Source organism: Anarhichas minor, unplaced genomic scaffold (assembly GCF_050575085.1).
Source record: "Anarhichas minor isolate MPS153535 unplaced genomic scaffold, ASM5057508v1 ptg000038l, whole genome shotgun sequence".
NCBI classification, from domain to species: domain Eukaryota; kingdom Metazoa; phylum Chordata; class Actinopteri; order Perciformes; family Anarhichadidae; genus Anarhichas; species Anarhichas minor.
The window spans coordinates 2,566,261-2,586,709 of NW_027466484.1; the positions used below are offsets into that span (position 1 = coordinate 2,566,261).

At 42.8% G+C, this 20,449-nt stretch overlaps 1 protein-coding gene across 1 annotated transcript; it reads left to right on the plus strand.

The window, feature by feature from the left end:
* Window positions 1-1,250: 1,250 nt before the first annotated feature.
* loxl3b (lysyl oxidase-like 3b) lies at window positions 1,251-20,209 on the plus strand. The gene is made up of 16 exons (XM_076107317.1): window positions 1,251-1,611; window positions 2,392-2,555; window positions 4,218-4,435; window positions 5,949-6,014; window positions 7,287-7,294; window positions 7,571-7,619; window positions 8,621-8,828; window positions 9,706-9,886; window positions 14,465-14,619; window positions 15,313-15,483; window positions 16,786-16,945; window positions 17,839-18,082; window positions 18,317-18,432; window positions 18,639-18,775; window positions 19,526-19,637; window positions 19,746-20,209. Exons 1-16 carry the CDS (start codon window positions 1,251-1,253, stop codon window positions 19,817-19,819), a joined length of 2,424 nt encoding a protein of 807 aa, XP_075963432.1. The 3' UTR covers window positions 19,820-20,209.
* The last annotated feature ends 240 nt before the right edge of the window (window positions 20,210-20,449 follow it).

Below are 20,449 nucleotides of genomic sequence, written 5' to 3' on the forward strand. Positions count from 1 at the left end.
CACCTTAAGTTTGTGGTTTCTGTACCAACACATCACACTACTGTATTTGTGTCTCTGGAGGAACAACCCCCCACCTCTCGCTAAAAGCAAAGAAGGAGTGTAGCTGTCAAGTTATCAATAGCAGGCCTGTGTTAGCATCGCTGTACAGGAACGTTTCAGAGCGCAGGGTGAACACTTCGTGTGGAAAAGGGGGCTTGTATCAAGAAATATGAATGAACATCAACCCGGAGGAGAATGTTCTGAATGACGGGGACGTCTGCCCAATAAAAGCTGAACAGCAGCTCGCCAGCAGTGGGGAACAATGGACAGAAAAGCTACAAAAGAGGGACAAACGTACTGTGAAGGTGCAGCTGTTGATATCATATAAACATTCACGTGATCGACCTCATGGTGTGGCCATGGAGCTCTACACATCTTTAAACGTTCCCTGTTATTCTTCCACACATCTGAGTGAAGTCAACACTCACCAGATGGTTTGACTCAAACTGCCGGAGCAGCTCTACACGGTTACATCACTCCTTACAGTACTTCCATCTGCTTATTGTATTCTCAGCTCCTCTGTGGGAACCCTCTTGGTTTTAGCTCCAGCTACTTATAAGATGCATTCAGGGTATCATTTAGGGCCCGAGTGTCACCACAAGTCTGTTTGGAGACCGGAGAGACATTTGGGGGACAACTAAAACTTGGGTAGCTCAAAGGCCTCCCTCTGGTATCAGAATAGCACTAAACGGTATTAAGAGTACTTAAGAGTGTCCCAACATGGAATTAATTTAGAGACAAACTAGTACAGACACAGCTCACCTGTTCAGAAATGTTTGGATCTAATCCATGTGTGAATCGCCATAAAGGAAGAGAAATACACTTTACTCTTTCAGCATGCGGTTAGCTTACCAGCAATGAAGACTGGTAACATAGGGAAACTGATGAGCAAAGTTCCCAAACCTCTAATGTGACATCAGTAGCTCATATAATGAAACGGTCTGGGATGCACCGTGTACAGTAAGAGTGAAAGGTGTGATTGTTTAACTTATTATCTTTTAGTTGTCTGATGATATTCTGTGCTCTCAGGAGTTCAGCCAGTGTCTCCTCGTGCCCGTGAGATACTTCCTGATGCAGCAGAAACCTTTGGCCCGTGTCCCTTTAGGGGCTCTGTACTGTCTAATCTGTAGAAGCTGGTTTCTCCTTAATTCAATTGAATTTGAAACATTGAAACATGTCTCTTCTCCTTTTCTTCATGTGCAGCTGAAATAATGGAGAAGTCAAGACGCAGGCAACGGTTAGCATTCAGCCTTCTGTTTGGGTTGTGGTTACCTTGCTGTTTGGCCCAGACGACGCCATCAAACGCAGCCACTCGGACACCTACGCGGACGCCCTCGCCCACACCGTCCCCGTCCCCGTCCCCCCAGTCCCAGACCGCACGGCTAAAGGTCAGACTGTCCGGATACCCCCGAAAACATAACGAGGGTCGGGTGGAGCTTTTCCACAAGGGGGAGTGGGGAACCATCTGTGACGACGACTTCTCAATACATAACGCCAACGTGCTCTGTCGCCAACTGGGCTTCGTCTCGGCCACGGGATGGACCCACAGCGCCAAGTACGGCAAGGGCCAAGGTAAGAGTGACCTCGGCCACTTAACACACTGTGTGCTATCACATATGGGCATTTATGATGCTCACATGTTTGGATATCACGCAGGATATTCAGATAGTGCAATCATAGAGTTCTGTGTGTCAAAGTAATGTTTAAACAGTTTAAAGTTTGGCAGTTGTAGGTGGCAGTCCTCACCTATATCCTGTAATTCTTCATTTTGGAAAATTAGAAACCCTCATCTTTATTCAGGGTACTTTAAAACATATTGGACCACATTTACATTCGAGACTTTTAGTCGATTCTTTCATTAAAGCAACTGTGGAGAGATTGCTGCCATAAGCACCAAGTGCATCTTCCAGGCCTGGACTGCTTACTTAATGCTGGTAATACTGGGCCCTGTGTTGTTTAGCATGTACATTGATGACCTGCCTTTAGTCTGCCCATCTGTCAGCATTCACATGTACGCTGATGACACAGTTATTTATGGCCCAATTATCAGATTTGTTGAGCAGCTCATGTTTACATCTGTATGTTCGTTACAATGAAACCCACAGAGACTCACCAGCCTGATGTTCTGTTAAAGGAGGAAAGCTCATGGTGGTGTCCAGTTTTAAATGTTGAGGGACTACAGACGGAAAGTAGCTCTCTAGCTAACTTCAGCACATTTACATTGAGCTGAAGAACTGAAATGTTGATTAATGTGCACTGTCCCTGGTCACTAAATAAATACATGAATAAATACATTTTCTGAAAGGCCTGGGAGGGTGCTGGGGCCACACTAACAGTCTGCTGCCTGTTCAGGGAAGATCTGGCTGGACAACGTGCAGTGCAGCGGAGGAGAGAAGAGCATTGAGTTCTGCAAGTCGCGTGGCTGGGGCAACAGCGACTGCTCTCACGACGAGGATGCCGGAGTCGTGTGCAAAGACGAGAGGATCCCCGGCTTCGTGGATTCTAATGTTATTGACGTACGTTGTCATTTTGTTGCAGTAAAGATAACGTTCATTCTGAACCTGTTAAAAGCCCATAAACTGGGCTCCACAGCCTGTAGACTGTAAGATTCAACCCACATGGAAGACATTCATCGCCTCGGTGCTTCTCCACCTGGAGCTGCCACACACATGCTGTTGATGCTCTATACCATGTGTGTGAGCCTGTTAAGAGCAGCAGACTCCATATATGTTGTCCTCCTCGCAGTGAGTGAGGAGCTTCCTCGGTAAACCTGACGTGGCCTCCATCACATGAAAGCTGATTGTCAGCGGGGTCGTGAACTCCGGTCACCGGGTCAGATGATAAACTTCTGCTGTCGTGATGTTGTCCACTCCTTCATGAGCAACTCCCAGTTAGGGTTTAAGGATGACATCACCATATGTTTACTGTATATTAACTACATTAATCTGTGTGAGGGGCATCTGGGAAGGAAGACATGATCAATATTTCATTTTTCATACATTTTTCATATCGTTACACACCTAATTTCAAAGAAGTGATTCTCATTACATCAGAATAAGAAACCAGTTTATTTCCAAATACTTTTTTTTTTAAATACGGTCACAATAAACATAGTAAAAGAAAAGAGGAAAAGTACCCCGAAAGTCAAGAATCATAGATATAAAATAGAAATGTACAATAAATAAATATGTTAAATATTTCTGCTGTAGGGCATTTAAAACAGAGAGGATGTTGTTCACACAATTAAGAATATGTGCAAACTTAATAACATGAAATATGTAAAAGCATATATATTAAAGAATAAGATAATAATCGAGCTGTAAACTGAGAGATACCAAACAGACATTATATAGACAGACTAATGACATTGACTCATTGTCAGTCCCTCCCACCTCCTCCAGTGGAACGATTATAAGTGTTTGTATTCATGTGCTCTCAGGTGGGAATGATGGCTGAATGTGAAGCAGTGTTTCAGTCAAACCTCTTTGGATAAATACGCATTCAGACTTGAGGGAACCTTTGAACCTTAATCTAAAGAGAGCACTGTTGGGTGGGATGCCGGCTATCTCCTTCTTTGATATTCATTTGTTTAAGCGACTGGTCCGAGGTGAACAAGGTTAGAGCGGGGACTCGGCCTCCGCAGACTGGGCTTGAATGACTGGAGGAGGCGTCTCTGTTACATAGAAGGATCTTATGAAAAAGGTTTCATAAGCGTTTCATAAGTGGGCGGCCTTTCAGAGGCACAGCTACTCTCCCTCTTCAGGCTCAGCCAGATGTGGTGTCCAGACTTCAGTGTGTGACCACAGGCCTGCTTTTCTTTTCCAAATAAACCACAGAGGAAGTGACTCACTGCAAAGCTGCAATCAGAGGTAGTCACGTTTACCACTTGTGATCTGTTTGGACCTAAAATCACTCTGTAACAGCTGTGAGTCATTGTGTCTGTTCCCCTCGTTCAAGAGTGTTAGAGAGACGTGCATATGTGTGCATGGATGTGTCAGTATGAGCATTATAAAGAAAACAACCTTTTTATCTGCAAACTAAAGCCTCTTAACGTCATTTAACTGTCTTCATTGAAGATTTTAAAGAAATATACACTAAAAGATGCGAGAGGAAGACATACTAAGATTTAGGTGCAGATGAGTAATAGGATTAAGGTTTTATTTTATTGTAATTAACAGGCTCAAGTCGATGAGAACAAGATAGAGGAGGTGCGTCTCCGGCCCGTGGTGGCCAGGTCCAGAAAGAAGCCGCCCATCACGGAGGGCGTGGTGGAGGTGAAGTACAGAGATGGCTGGGCGCAGATCTGCGACCTGGGATGGACGATCAAAAACACACACGTGGTCTGCGGCATGCTGGGATTCCCTCATGAGAGGAAAGTCAACAAGAACTTCTACAAGTAAGTAGAATCGCTCGACTCCACCAATAAAATCTGATTCTGGTTCAACTGCGTCTTACAACTGTTTATACAGGCAGAGATCATAAAACAAGACAGATCTGTATTCTGTCATTGAGTAGAAACAGACTGCAGCTCATCTTCACAGCCACTTAAAGGTGCTTTGGTATTTTGGGAGATCTGCTAATTAGCTTTCTTGCTGAGAGTAAGATGAGAAGGTTGATACAACTCTCGTTACTGTAGGTATGAAGCTACATACCTACATACATGCTGGTTAGCTTAGCATAAAGACTGGAAACAGATGGAAACAGCTAGCTTGGTATATAACCCACCGGAAAACCACATTGTGTTGTTTTCACACTTGGTTTTTGTATGTTTTTAAAAATATAACTTAATTTGTGAGTTCTTCAGGTGCTGGTAGGTGTATTTAGTTACCTCTGGACAGAGCCAGGCTAGCTGTTGTTTCCAGTCTTTATGCTAAGCTAAGCTAAGCTAGCTGTAATACTTTCTTCCATCCTTGGGGTCTTTGTTGCGTCATACCTCTCTGTCTCTGTCTCTGTCTCTCTAAGTTAAATGCATGCACAGAGGGTTACAAATAACTAATCTTACTGGACAATAATGGTCCAATTACATTTAACATTTTAAACCTGTTCCCGTTGTTTTCTTTACTAATTAAACAACATGGACTCTCCATTGAAAAGACCAGTGAATACTTTGGTGAACTCTCAGACCTCTCCCCCAGTTTGTTCTTCAGTGTGACTGCACACGTTATTCATTCCCTGCAGATGGTTCACAGTTGTACGATGTGTGTTTTCTCTCAAACGTGTGTGAAGGCTGAGAGGACTGATCCGGGTTCTAGGGAGGGAGGTCACATAATGAACAGACAGCAGCGACTGGAGAGAAGCCAGCCTGCACTCTGTGCTGTCTCTGTGCTCCGGGCGTCTTCAAGTCTTTCTGGTTATATTGTAGACAAACAACCAGCGTTTCACAATTATCTACAGAACTCCAATCCAGGTTTAGTTTTTACTTCAGTGCTTGAAATGTACCTCCTCCAAACACAGTCTGGTCTTAAAGGTGTTCTGAAGGCAGGAACTTACTGAGACTATAGTATTTGCCAGTCGCAATTGTCCCAAATATTTAACCTAATAATGTTCTAATGCCAAGAAACGCCAAGAAACTGAGATTGTAATAAGGATTGCTGATACCAGCCGATACAAACGCCAACATGTGAATGAAGGGAGTACTGGCTCTTATTTCCTCCACTTTAAACTTCTGAATAGTTGGAATAGCTCCGTGATCACACCGTGGTGACCTGAAGTCTGTAACACAATATACTGAAGTCTGGAGGAATGTTATTCACCGCTGACCCTCCAGTACTTTACCTGAAGTGTGTGTGTGCAGCTCAGAGACAGAGTGTGTGTGTGTGTGTGTGTGTGTGTGTGTGTGTGTGTGTGTGTGTGTGTGTGTGTGGTCTCTCTCCTGTATGTGATGGACTCTGGCTGTCTCACTGTTGCAGACGTCTGAGAAAGCGAGCAGCTGAGACGGTCTCCAGGCCAAAGATCAATGTTTCAGCCGGTGGAAGGTACTCTGTCCCGGGAGAACCCTCCGTCTGCACTCTAGCTGTGACAGTGGGTTTCCTGTTGGTGGTAGACAATAATAACCATCTATCTCCTGTCTCTAGCTAGTCGCCCTCTCTCTTGTCCTGCTGAAGCTCGTGGTTTCCTCGTGTGGAGGTTTCTTCTCATTTCTGTTTATTGTCTTTCACATTTCCACTGACGTGGCACAGATTGTAAAGACAAATTCTAATTGATTGTAAGTGCAGTAAATGCTTCTCTTTGCTCTCAACATGAAGTCAATTGTTTTTTTTTTATTCTGTAGACTATTTGGGGCCATTTTTGATGTGAACTATGTCGTTAATCTGTGCTGCGTCAGTCACCGGAGATTCATCTTTCCACAGATTAGTCCTGTTCCATTGCTCACTACAGTACGGCATGCTTTATGGAGGAGCTCAGTTACTCTTCATTCTGGGTTCTTCAACCAAAAACAGTTGAGTCCGGTAGAATCTGCAAATAACTCACAGCGTTTGTTTTCTTCTTCTCAGAGTGCCAGACGGGTGGAGTTTCCCACGCTGGACAACAGTTATGACGCAACACCATTTATAAAGTGTCCTGATGTTGTAATATTACATCTGGTGCTCTAAAGAGATAACACAAGATAATAATAACTTACAGATTCTAAATGACCCGGTTCTGGACCAGAGTCACAAAATATCTGAGGTGTGTTTCACAAAATCAAACTGCCTTTCTGATTTAAGACCTGTGCTGAAAACGTTGAAGAACCAAGAATGTGTGATTTATGATATTAATATTTAATATCATGCTTTCCTTATTAAACCTACCTTCATGATTTAAAAGCAATGTCATACGTCAAACAACATCAATGTGTAACTTGAGGTTCACATTGTAGAAAAACTACAAGTACTAACACACATGTTGATGATCAGCTTTACGTGTCGTTCTCTATGTGGTCAAAGGTATACGGACAACCAAACACTCCCACTTCTCCCACAGCACACTGGGAACATCCTGTCCTGTTAAACAGGGACGAGTCCACTGCTGTTAAAACATCATTGGAGGTTATATCAGTAAGATTTCAATCAAATGGAACTAAGAAGCCATAAAGTATACAAGAGTATGTAGAAAGGTGTCCATATACTTTTGGCCATGCAGTGAATATGAGCCTGTGTTGATGAAACAGGTCCAAATAACTGCAGAATCTCCACATTTTAACTTAATTCTTTGTCATATTTGTGTTTATTTACGTGCATTTAAAAGAGATGTGTCACTTCCAACAGACCTGTGTGCCTTATATATAACACACTGTATAAAGAAAAGACTGTGAATTACATATTCTGTATTAACAACTCTTACAAACAACATGTTGAAGGAGACACATCCTTTTGAACAGTGTAGCTACAGGTGTTTGTGCGTCATGTTCTCCTAACGGAGCAGTCTAACCCGTGTTTACCTTGCAGGCAGACATCCAAAGCTAAAGCTAACGCTAACGCTAACGCTAAAGCTAACGCTAAAGCTAACGCTAAAGCTAACGCTAAAGCTAACGCTAAAGCTAAAGCTAAAGCTAAAGCTAAAGCTAGCTCTAAATCTAAACAGAGCAGCGCTGGCAAAAGGTAATCTGAGGATGAACCGGAATTCAAGCCGTCTGAAAAGACCCACACACACACACACACACGCTGCTTCCACCACACGAACACATGTCGTTCAGACTGATAAGAAAGTCAGAAAGTTGTGTGTTCATAAGAACAGAAAACAATGTTAGCTGTTTGAATATTTAGTGCAGAATTAAAACACTAAAACTATGCAAACGATTCACAAAGAGACATTTTCTGTAGAAAAGGAAACATGCTTGTTCCCTTTGTTTCCATAAGTTAAATAAGAAGATTGAAACCAGCTTAGCTTAGTTTAGCATAATAAATTTACTGTACAGGCATGATAGTATATCAATCTTCTCTCACTCATTACATTACATTTATTTAGCTTTTTATCCAAAGCAACTTACAGGAAGTTCTACATTTAGAGACGATAGGAGATAAAGAAATGTGTTTTAGATTTGATTTTATGGGCCAAGATTCAGTCAAACATACGAGTTACTCCTGGCAAAGAAAGTAGTTTTGCATATTTACTAAAAAGTCAAACAATGTCTGTAATTATTGGTTTTGCAAGTTCAACGTATACAATGAGCTTCACTTATTATGTAGCTTTACTGCTGTGTGTTTATCCTTTTGTTCAACATGTTTTATAATCAGAGAGGATATCTGTGATAGTTAGTTCTTACTGTAGTATGAGCTGATGGTTGTGCATGTTGTAATGACCTGAAACAAACGCATATACACGCTGATATCTTCATGCTGTCTTTGTAGATGAGGAACATTGTGTTTTCAGTGATTCATTCATTTGTTTGGTCTTTTTGTTGTTGTTGATTCTCAGCATAATGTCAAAACTTTACACTAGAAAAGAGACAAACTAAAGTATTCTCAAAGCAGAGGGCATGCATACTAAGTATATTTATATATATATATACCTACGATATACATACTGTATATCGTAACATACTGTATATCGTAGGTATGGCTTTGGGACATTAATGTTTCCTTGTCTCCGCTCCCTCCAGGTTGTATTTGGAGCGTCAGAAGAACCTCTTCCACATTCACTCGGTGGCGTGTTCGGGCACGGAGGTTCACCTGGCAGCCTGTCCGCTGGAGTTCAGCAAGACCAACGCCACGTCCACCTGCGAGGGCGGCATGGCGGCCGTCGTCAGCTGCATGCCGGGGCCGCTGTTCATTCAGAACGCCGGCATGAAAAATAAACTTAAAACTTCGGTAAAGTAGTCTTTAAATCGCTGAATAGTCCTTTTCCTCAGCAGATATGTTGACTTGTTACAGTAGGAAGAAGCACAGGTGGTTCACATTTCATGAAACATGTCTCGGCTCTTTTTAAGTGTCCCAGTAAGTCATGATGGTAAGCTAGCATGGACAACACCATCACCCTGAAACCAGCAGCTAAATGGGATTCAAGCATCGATGACTGGTTAGTTATAGACGTGCTTTTCCTACTACGACATGTCAACATGTAAAGTGTGAAGAAAGGCCTGTAGGAGGTCATGTTATGTAGTTTATTTACTTAATTTAAAGCCTGTCACTGAAGTAGAAGCAGAGCAGAGCTTCATTACTCTGCTGAGCATCACATTTACATCTGGACCTTGTAAGCAGCTCTGGACTGAGACTCACGGTCTTCCTCAGTAGATGCATTTAGTTCGGCTGTAATGGACATAACTGCATGAAATGTTACGCTCTTTTATTAATTAGACTGGATTTAAATGCTATTTTATTTCCCTGAATGATCTCATTTCTGTTTTGAGAAGAACAAAGTTCTTTGTGAAATATTTCTAATTTTGAGTAATGGAGGTAGACTAAATTTAAATAAGACTAACTCCATTACAGAAATATGAAAACTCATTAAATATACATCAATATACAGTATATAGAAAGTTAAATATTTATATCTTTTAATAATTGAAGCAGTCTAAATCATCTTCTGTATCCGATCTTTAGAGATCGCTCCATTGAACAGTTATTAAAACGTATTAGCCAATAGCAGGCCGTCTGATAGCCTGCTCACATGACTGTTGGTACCTCCCTCCAGGCTGCTCAGAGGACATAAACAAACTAGAGTTGTATGTGTCTGCTTGTTATCTAGAGCAACGTGAGGCTGAAGGGAGGAGCCAGGGTGGGCGAGGGTCGGGTGGAGGTGCTGAAGGACAACGAGTGGGGAACCGTGTGTGACGATCGCTGGAACCTGCAGTCGGCCGGCGTCGTCTGCAGGGAGCTCGGCTTCGGCAGCGCCAAGGAGGCGCTCACTGGAGGCCGCATGGGACAAGGTCAGTTAAAGGTTATTACAAGCCAGTCTGACAATCCTCATTTGATAAGTCTATAATAAAGTAGTTCACCTCCTGTTTGAGAGGAGGCCAGAAACACTGATCTTATATGTATTATAATATTCAACCTAAGTGTGATTTGGCACTTTATCCCTCACGAGGGTCGAAAGGTTCACCGTGCATTTATAGATGAAGTTAACCTCTCAAAAAGATCTGATCTTTGGCTCCGCCCACAGAGCCTACCTCCACCTGCGACGTTATTTCTGCACCCTTAGATATTAGTTGGAGTAGAATGTAAAGTCTGTGAGCCCTAATGAGACGTTATACCTCGTTACAAATACAAACATGGCAAAAGTCAAATGTGTGTTAAAAGGTGTGATATTTGTGGCCATGTTGACTTGCATGTACTGAATAGTTAAAGCTTCATTTATAGCACTGAAGTCTATTTATTGTGTTTATTTCTTCACAGTTGCAGATGTAACTCCTGTATGAAGGAGGCGGTGTAGCAGCAATCTAACAGCACCAATAATCACATTGATATAGTCACAATTAAACAAAATCCGTTTTTTCTCTATTTTTTTGTTAGACGCTGTAAAAAGAAGGCGATAGACATTTGAAACTTCATTCCAAGACCTCAATAGAACCTCTGAGTGTAACGAAAGGACATTGGGTAAAGCCCTTCGTGATAATAATGTTAATCCTGTCGCCACAAAATCCTTATTTCATGTAATTGTGTATTTTTTAAAGGTTAGCCCAGTGGCTTCTGTGCTTTGCATTAAGTCCCTTAAAGGCAGGTTGTGTCTATAACTGTCTTCAGACGGGACATCAGTCTTCAGCCGTCCATCTGCAGCCCGTCTTATCCGTCAGCTCATCTCAGATAGTCTGCCCTCAACAACGAGGCCGCATTCCTGCACACATTCCTCCATATCTTAATAAGTTCAGGGATTCTGTGCACGACGAAAGAAAAGAAACGAAGATAAAACACATGAAAGAAAGACGCCCACCACAGAAAACAAACAAGTTACTACAATAACAGACAAAACGTAGTGAGAAACTCTCCACTACAGTCCTGACGCTGCACTTCCTCGTTCACTGAGCAGCTCTGTTCTACGTCAGACACTCACACGGTCTGTCTCATAGTTTAGTATTATATCATTATATTAAATATATTATCATATTTCTGTCTCTGTTTTACATGAGACAACTGGACCTTAGTTATATATAAAACTCATAGTTATTGATGAGCACATCTCACCCTAAAGACCTTTTCACTAAAACACATTCCCTCACACGTATGAGGGACAAAGCAACCTTTCAAACCAAGTCCTTTGCAGTATTACCTACTTTGGACACATTTTAAGACAAAAATGACTTCATACCAAACAGTTTGATACCCAGGGTATCAAACTGTTTAATTAATATTGTAAAAACAAAACAAACTTGCAGCAAGAGGAAGGACACAGGAAATGAAACATTGCTGTGAATAATTATTCTCTAACCAAACTAAACTGTAAGTGTTGTCACTCAGAATGAAGCTAGAATATGTATCCTTGCATGTGTGTGTGTGTGTGTTCATCGTTAGAACATGGAGGTGGTGTGTAGTTGTTTTTGGTAAACTGCCCACAGATTCCACCAAAGAAGAAACAAGCAGTCCTTTGAAGGGCAGTTCTCAGAAGCGCTGGGTGGGGATGTCTCCTCCCGTGTGTGTGTGTGTGTGTACGTTATGATTTCTACCACAGAGGAAGTCCTTCCAGGAGACTCTCTGTGCTCAGAGGGAGGTCAGACCACCACCTGGCTGAATTCATCCAAGAAACGTTCCTCAACGTCACGGCTGAAGGAATTTTCTTTCACGGAAATGTCCTGATACACTCAGCTCATGGTGCTGTGACTTAGTGGTGATGGAGTTCAGAGGGTGAATGTAAACCAGGGTGTCGCTGACAGAGAACATGCATGCTCAGCAAACGTGCGCTCCAGTTAAAAAGTGAGCTATATGTAGTTTGAAAGGCTGGACTCCATAACTACCAGTTCTGTATGGAATCAAGAAATGTATTTAGAGATGTAGAAATCTGAACTGATATCAGATCCTGGGCATCTGAATGTGCCTCAGTGGGCCTTCGTCCGGTCCTATCAGCTGTTATGATGTTCATTGAGTCTATGTGCTTTAATGAAACAGTGGTTCCACCTGTATCCAGTTCATCAAAGGGTGAAATAGTTACATTAGTGTAGATGGTAGCCAGCCTGACCTGTAACAGCTCTCATGGTTCATAATAACTAACAACAAAGAAGAGATAAAGTTCCCAAACAGAAAAACAAAAACAAAACCATCAATGTTTCTTTTATTTGGTTTTTCTTGGCCCAGTTTTCTCACTCGTCTGAGACTCAAAAGAAACAGGAACTGACTAATCTGATCTAAGCGCCTTATTTAATGGTTTAAGGCTCATTAAATGCTGCAGTGGTTGCAACACATAGAACGTCTGTACCCCATTCAAACACACATTTTAATACAACCCATAGTTGCTATTAAAAGTATTTTATATATTATAAAGTAGACTGAATTTGATAAATAAACAAGAGAACTGGCAAGTGCAACCTAATTGTCTCAAGAGTATAACATTCTCTCTAGTGTCCACCAGGGGGCGACTCCTCTGGTTGTATAGAAGTCGATGAGAAAACGATGTCACTCCTCCTCAGTCCAGATACGGTCACTTCTGTTCACTGGTTGTAAAAAAAAAACAAGATGCCAACGACTAAAATGTCGAACTTGAGGCAGTCCACGAACCAACGGGTGACGTCACGACAACTACGTCCACTTTTTATTTACAGTCTATGGTTGTGACACGAAAACTACAAAATTAGCAAATAGAGTCGTCAGCACTTGAAAATAAGTTTCTTACGGCTGAAACACGTACATTTCCTTCTACTGCTGAGCATCATCGTTTGCGAGTGCTGACGACTTCATTTCGTAATTTGATGAATTGTCTTTTGATAACAGTGGATTCTGAGTTTTCTTGAAAAACATTTAACTAGAAAATGTGTAATTGCTTATAAATGTTCTAAAATGTATTATTTGATCAAAAAACTGTTAATATAGAAGTGGAGAGAAACTTTGCCTCAGCAGTCAAACTAATCCAATAACAAGTCTGTTTTCTGTAACCGTGTCTGTGTGACTGTGTGTCTGTGTCTGTGTGACTGTCTGTGACTGTGTGACTGTCTGTGTGACTGTGTCTGTGTGTCTGTGACTGTATGTCTGTGTCTGTGTGACTGTCTGTGTGACTGTGTCTGTGTGACTGTCTGTGTGACTGTGTCTGTGTGTCTGTCTGTGTGACTGTGTTTGTGTGTCTGTGTGACTGTGTCTGTGTGTCTGTGTGACTGTGTCTGTGTGTCTGTGTGACTGTGACTGTATGTCTGTGTCTGTGTGACTGTGTCTGTGTGACTGTCTGTGTGACTGTGTGTGTCTGTGTGACTGTGTCTGTGTGACTGTCTGTGTGACTGTGTCTGTGTGTCTCTGTGACTGTCTGTGACTGTGTGACTGTCTGTGTGACTGTCTGTGTGACTGTGTCTGTGTGTCTGTGACTGTATGTCTGTGTCTGTGTGACTGTCTGTGTGACTGTGTCTGTGTGACTGTCTGTGTGACTGTGTGTGTCTGTGTGTCTGTGTGACTGTCTGTGTGACTGTGTCTGTGTCTGTCTGTGTGACTGTGTCTGTGTGTTTGTGTGACTGTGTCTGTGTGACTGTGTCTGTGTGACTGTCTGTGTCTGTGTGACTGTGTCTGTGTGTCTGTGTGACTGTGTCTGTGTGACTGTGTGTCTGTCTGTCTGTGTGACTGTCTGTGTGACTGTCTGTGTGACTGTGTCTGTGTGTTTGTGTGTCTGTGTGACTGTGTCTGTGTGACTATGTCTGTGTGTGTGTCTGTGTGTCTGTGTCTGTGTGTCTGTGTGACTGTCTGTGTGACTGTGTCTGTGTGTCTGTCTGTGTGACTGTGTCTGTGTGTTTGTGTGTCTGTGTGACTGTGTCTGTGTGTCTGTCTGTGTGACTGTGTCTGTGTGTCTGTGTGACTGTGACTGTATGTCTGTGTCTGTGTGTCTGTGTGACTGTGTCTGTGTGACTGTCTGTGTGACTGTGTGTGTCTGTGTGACTGTGTCTGTGTGTCTCTGTGACTGTCTGTGACTGTGTGACTGTCTGTGTGACTGTCTGTGTGTCTGTGTGTCTGTGACTGTATGTCTGTGTCTGTGTGTCTGTGTGACTGTCTGTGTGACTGTCTGTGTGACTGTGTGTGTCTGTGTGTCTGTGTGACTGTCTGTGTCTGTCTGTGTGACTGTGTCTGTGTGTTTGTGTGACTGTGTCTGTGTGACTGTGTCTGTGTGACTGTCTGTGTCTGTGTGTCTGTGTGACTGTGTCTGTGTGTCTGTGTGACTGTGTGTCTGTGTGACTGTGTGTCTGTCTGTCTGTGTGACTGTCTGTGTGACTGTCTGTCTGTGTGTCTGTGTGACTGTCTGTGTGACTGTCTGACTGTGTGTCTGTGTGTCTGTGTGACTGTGTGTCTGTGTGTCTGTCTGTCTGTGAGACTGTGTGTCTGTCCAGGAATGGGTCCGATCTACATGAACGAGGTGAAGTGCATCGGCCACGAGAAGTCCATCTGGAACTGCCCCTTTAAAAACATCACATCAGAGGACTGTCAGCACGTGGAGGACGCTGCTGTCCGCTGCAACGTGCCCCACATGGGACTCGAGGACTCGGTCAGAGCTGAACCTTCTTCCTGCAATGATTCATCTTAAAACTTTTTATACTATTTATTGCCCCAGATAGCACAATAATGATCTAAATCATTGGTGTAAATTGGTTAGCTGCGTCAGACGTTCTTCTGAATAATGTAGCATAGGACAGAGCTTGAAACATGTCTCGTATTATACTGTTTATTGTTTTATCCATTCATTTAGCTCTTTGCTGCTCTAAACGTCTTTTTGGTTTTGCATGTGAGTAACATGTAACATGTGAGCTTAAGAGCTGATACTCATCTTCACTCTCTACCAATACTTCTTCACTGCTGTCACAGAAAACAGTCACGTGAGTTCAGAATTAATTCAGTTGCTTGAAACCATCTCAGACCTCATTATTATTATTATTGTTATTTATTTTTTTGCGACAGCAGTGACTTCCTGTTAACACCGAGTATTTCTGGTTGTGCAGTGTGTACTTCACCAGATGATACTCCTCCGTGTTTCCTGTAGATACACATTGAGGACGGACTAAGTGGGATAAAAACTCTGCAAGGGTTCACGCTCATCTTTTCAATTCGGGTCACGTGACATGTAAACCATGTCACCATTAAGATTTGCACCAAAAGAACTTCTAACAGATGAAGTTTTTTCTCCAGCCCGGCTCTCGTGTATCTACTAGCTTTGCTCTAACCCCCTCGGCCCCACACACAGATCCGACTAACGGGAGGGCGGACCCGTTACGAGGGCCGCGTGGAGGTGCTGGGCTCGGACTCTAACGGGACGCAGAGCTGGGGTCTGATCTGTGGAGAGACCTGGAGTACCAAGGAGGCCATAGTGGTCTGCAGGCAGCTGGGCCTGGGCTACGCTAACCAGGGCGTGCAAGTAGGTTATTAACACCACCGAGGCCAACGTCCTGCAGCAGAGCAGAGCTGCTCTCACCAGCGGCTTGCCTTTTGGTATACTTGACATATGCAAATATAATATACTGTCATGAACACTTCATTTCATTACAGTCAAGACATTCAAATCTATGAATATATGTTCAAATATGATCAATACTTCTGGTCAGTCACATACTATGTAATATGTACAGCACTAATCTGGAAACACATTCTAATATCTTCCTAAAACATATGCTAAGTTTGGGTATATGTGTATTCTGAGTATTCTTGAACATTGCAAGTATTAATGACAGTACATTATAAGTTCCATATGCAGTAGAAGCTTCTTTTTCTTCCTACATGGAAGATCATGATACCATTTTGGTCTTTTCTCATGAAGTCACTAATCAAACTCAAAGAGCAACTCACCACTAAAGCCGCGTGGTGAGCTCATCTGGAAACCACGCGGACGCTCTGCAGGCCTAGAGCCGTGTAACCAAAGCACCGCTTCAACAGCACGTTCTCCACCGCCGGAGGAATGTGTGACTAGAAGCGTTAGCTTCAGCCCAGACAGTTCAGAGACAGGACAGGAAGTGTGTTCCCCTCACTGACTCCCAGCAGGGCATGTCTGCAGATCCGGATAGTGGGAGGCCGGACCACTTATGAGGGCCGGGTGGAGGTTCAGGTTGGCTCCAAGTGGGGCACAGTGTGCAGCACAGGCTGGACCACAAAGGAAGCCATGGTGGTTTGCAGGCAGCTAGGGCTCGGCTACTCCATGCATGCCGTGACTGTAAGTAGACCAGAATGTATTGTTTAAAGGAGAAACGTACTCAACGTAAACATGATTAATAGTGAATAAAAACAACAGTATGACAGAGTCAGGACGAATGAAGTTACAAAGTTAAACATGAATCAGGAGGAACTTGATTAGTTTTGAATATTCCTGTAAATCATTCCAATCAAAGTGGCAGCAGGTCTAAGTGTTTGAGGGAACAGAGAAGCAAAGCTTATCAAAGTGTCTTCATATACAGAGTACATTGAGGTATATGACTGTAAAGACTGATTACAATATACTGGGTCATTAAAAAGAATGAATTCATTGATTTAGAGATACTTTAAACATATCACAATTATTATTACAATCCAGTCAGATTATTGAATCACACAGTGAAGGTTATTGTCCTCCAGTGATCATAAACTCAGCTTTACACCAGAGATGAGTCACGAACTCTCTGCAGCTCCATCTGTGCACGGTTCTCTCCTGACCGCTGCGCTGTGCTTGTTTCTGTCTGAACCATCCAAGGAGACGTGGTACTGGGACAGCAGCAACGTGACGGAGATGATCATGAGCGGTGTGAAGTGCACGGGGAACGAGATGTCTCTGAGTCAGTGCCAGCAGCACAAAACCGTCAGCTGCCAGAAAGCGGCAGCAAAGTTTGCAGCGGGAGTCATCTGCTCTGACAGTGAGTGAAGGAAACAAGCGGAAAGGAAAGGACCAGCGCACACATGTGTTACTGATCTGTAGACAAGAAAACACAGAAACAAGAGCCAACGAACATCTATGAGAGAATTATGAATTGCTCTCCCTCAAACCATCAGCTGTTACTGATATCATGCGCTGTACTAAAGAAGTAACTTGATTAAAAGTGATTGTTCTTAATTCTAATCGCTAGGTAGTTTTATTCCAGCGCGTTATTACAAAATTGCTGTATTTGTATTACAACAGTGGTGGATGGAGTAGTCACATCCTTTACTTTAGTACTAATACACTGTAAAAACACTCCCTGTGACTGCTGTACTGTGGTATATTATATCATTACATTGTTCTTGCTCATGCATTCATGTAAATGCAGGATTCTACTCTTTTAGTTGGTTCAGATGGAGTTCATTTTGCATCATAGATCAATCTGCTGCTTATTTTCTCCGCTGTTTAATTTATTGTTTGGTTTGTAAAAATACAGAAAATAGTGAGAAATGCCGTCAGTTACTCGGAGCGCAAAGCGACTCCTTCACAATGTCCCTTTGTCCAAACAATCGTACTAATAATTAAGATAGATCGAGATTAAGGAAAAACAAATCCTCACATTTGTGAAGCTGCAACATGAGGATAAGGATGCTTATTGACATCATGACATTTTTACTTTTAGTTGCCATGATTTGATTTTTCTGTCAATCAAATGATCGACTAATCATTTCAGCTTTTCTTGTACATTTTTCATGTTCTGTGTGTAACGATCTTGATGTTTAAACTGAAGCTGTCAGATACATGTAATGGAACAGAAGCATCAAGTAAAGCCGGTTACATTTACATGAGTGTAACCCTAACCCTAATCCTACTGCCCGCCCCTCTACGCAGCGACCTCTGACCTCGTCCTGAACGCCCCTCTGGTCCAGCAGACGGTGTACATCGAGGACCGCCCCCTGCACATGCTCTACTGCTCTGCCGAGGAGGAATGCCTGTCCAAGTCTGCAGCCAAGGCCAACTGGCCCTACGGCCACCGACGCCTGCTGCGCTTCTCCTCCCAGATCCACAACATCGGGCGGGCTGACTTCAAGCCCAAGGCCGGGCGCCACTCGTGGGTCTGGCACGCCTGCCACGGGTAATATCATCTGTCATCAACTGCAGCTAACTGTGTGGATGAGACAGACTGGAGTTTAATGATGCGCTTATATCATCTCATTTGTCTCAGTGGGCGAGAAAAACACAAAGAAATGAAGTTTACACCAATGCAGCTCCGTTATTTTGTCATAAAAGTGTTTTGTGTTGTCAGTTATCAAAGGAGTTATTTTCTCATGTTTGTCATTAACAGCAACGTGTTGTCTGTGTTTCACAGCCACTACCACAGCATGGATATCTTCACCCACTACGATCTGCTGAACGCCAACGGGACCCGAGTGGCCGAGGGCCACAAAGCCAGCTTCTGTCTGGAGGACACAGACTGTGAGGAGGGTGAGTCTGATCCACAGAGTCCAGTCGTAGAGCAGCAGAGCGACAAGTGGCACCAATGTTGGGTGACACTATGTCAGCTCTCTTATCTAAACAAGTGATAATAAAGGCAAAGATACAGGAACTGTCTGATCAAAGAGTCATTATGAAATACTTCATGATGGATTCACTAATGCATCTTAAAATCAATGAATCTATTTGCCTCCCAGGTGTTTCTAAGCGCTACGAGTGCGCCAACTTCGGCGATCAGGGCATCACTGTGGGCTGCTGGGATTTGTACCGACACGACATTGACTGCCAGTGGATCGACATCACAGACGTCAAACCTGGAAACTACATCCTGCAGGTGAGCAAATACCGCCAGCAAATACCGCCACGATTAATCTCATTGTTATGGCAAAATTCAAATAATGAATTCAAAAGTATTGCGCACTTTTATTTTGAAAGTACTGCTATATGAACAAAAGTGCAATAACATTTGGTTCACGAGATGCAGGTAGCATGTTTTATACTTAATGTGAATATAATTCATACTTTGTTGGCATCTTATTCTGAAAACCGGATGTTCGTCTGAAGAAACCGGATGTTGTCTCACGTTAATCTTTCCGCTAACTTTCAAAGTCCTTCGCTCGCTCCCGATCTGTGCCGTTTAAAAGCGTTTACCGTGAATGTCAGCATATAGGTGCACTAACATGTGAGTGTCTGCTGACTTTACCACAGCGATGTCCAGTAGTCTCCTGGGAGAGCAACAGCTGGTGCAGCGTCTCTCTTTATTTCTGCCCCCCCCCCGACCAGAAGCGGAAGTCGCCTTTTCTCTACGGCAACCCTGAAGGGACATCTTATCTCCAATACAAAACGATAAACATGAGACAGTCTGTTACAATAATAATACATTTTAAAAATGCGTTAACGCGAGATAAAATAATTGTCGGCGTTAATTAATTAATGCGTTAACGCGATAATAACGCGTTAACTTGCCCAGCACTAATATATTTATATACATACATATGTATATATATGTATATATATATTTATATTTATATATATATTCTATTCTGTTTTTAAAATGTTCCCTTTATGTTTCTGACTCCTTCAGATTGTTATCAATCCAAATCAGGAAGTGTCTGAAAGCGACTTCACCAACAACGCCATGAAGTGTAACTGCAAATATGACGGACATCGGATCTGGCTCCATAACTGCCACATTGGTAACCGACTAAACCCTCAAACTACCGGATGACTTCATGTCACCTTCAGCTCGTGTATTCAGACCTTTGTCTTTAACTGCTCTGGTGATTGTCTTTGAATCCCTACAGGTGATGCGTTCAGCGAGGAGGCAGAGAGGAGGTTTGAGAAATACCCCGGGCAGCTCAACAACCACATCCCTTAATCCAGGTTTTAATAGAATCACACTTCACCAGCTCAACAAGCGACACACAAACCTTTTTCTCTTCAGGTACCAAAATGCATTCGCCCACATATTATCTGGAGTCATGGAAGAAGCCAACAGTATTTCCCTGAATGTGTTTTATATACTTGAATATTCAAGTGCTAATGTTTGTCTTTTCTCAGTCGAATGTGAGCTAATGCTCTATTTTTATTACAATGAATGTTCTGAATGATCCGAGTTATGAATGAGGTGTTTATTATGTTCTTTAAGCGTTAGCGTTAGCACATTTTAAACTGAGGCAGTAGCTGGAACAGATGCAGCTCTGTGGGAGTCCTACTGGTCTTCATGGGTATCAGACGGTCCCATTGCCTCAGATCACAACAGTTCATATTAGCTGCACCATTCGCTCTGGGTTGAAGGTTTTCACATCAGTTGCTGGTCAGTTTTCTGCCATCTTGCTCACAGAAATGGTTTTGGAGTTACAATATTTCGTGAATGTATTTATTGCTAAAATCGAGGTGCTTGTCAATTTCCTTTGGGACCAGTTTGAAGCCGTCTGTAGCTTTAGTCTGTGTATTTCTATTAATAGTCATTTAGGGTCAGAACTTAGATGTTATCGGGCAAAACAAA

Bases quoted from the DNA above. Each gene is read 5' to 3' on its own strand.
- loxl3b (XM_076107317.1), top strand. From the start codon at position 1,251: ATGGAGAAGTCAAGACGCAGGCAACGGTTAGCATTCAGCCTTCTGTTT. The intron at 2,556-4,217 runs GTACGTTGTCAT...TGTAATTAACAG, and splicing joins TGGATTCTAATGTTATTGAC to GCTCAAGTCGATGAGAACAA. The intron at 8,829-9,705 runs GTAAAGTAGTCT...CTTGTTATCTAG, and splicing joins AAAATAAACTTAAAACTTCG to AGCAACGTGAGGCTGAAGGG.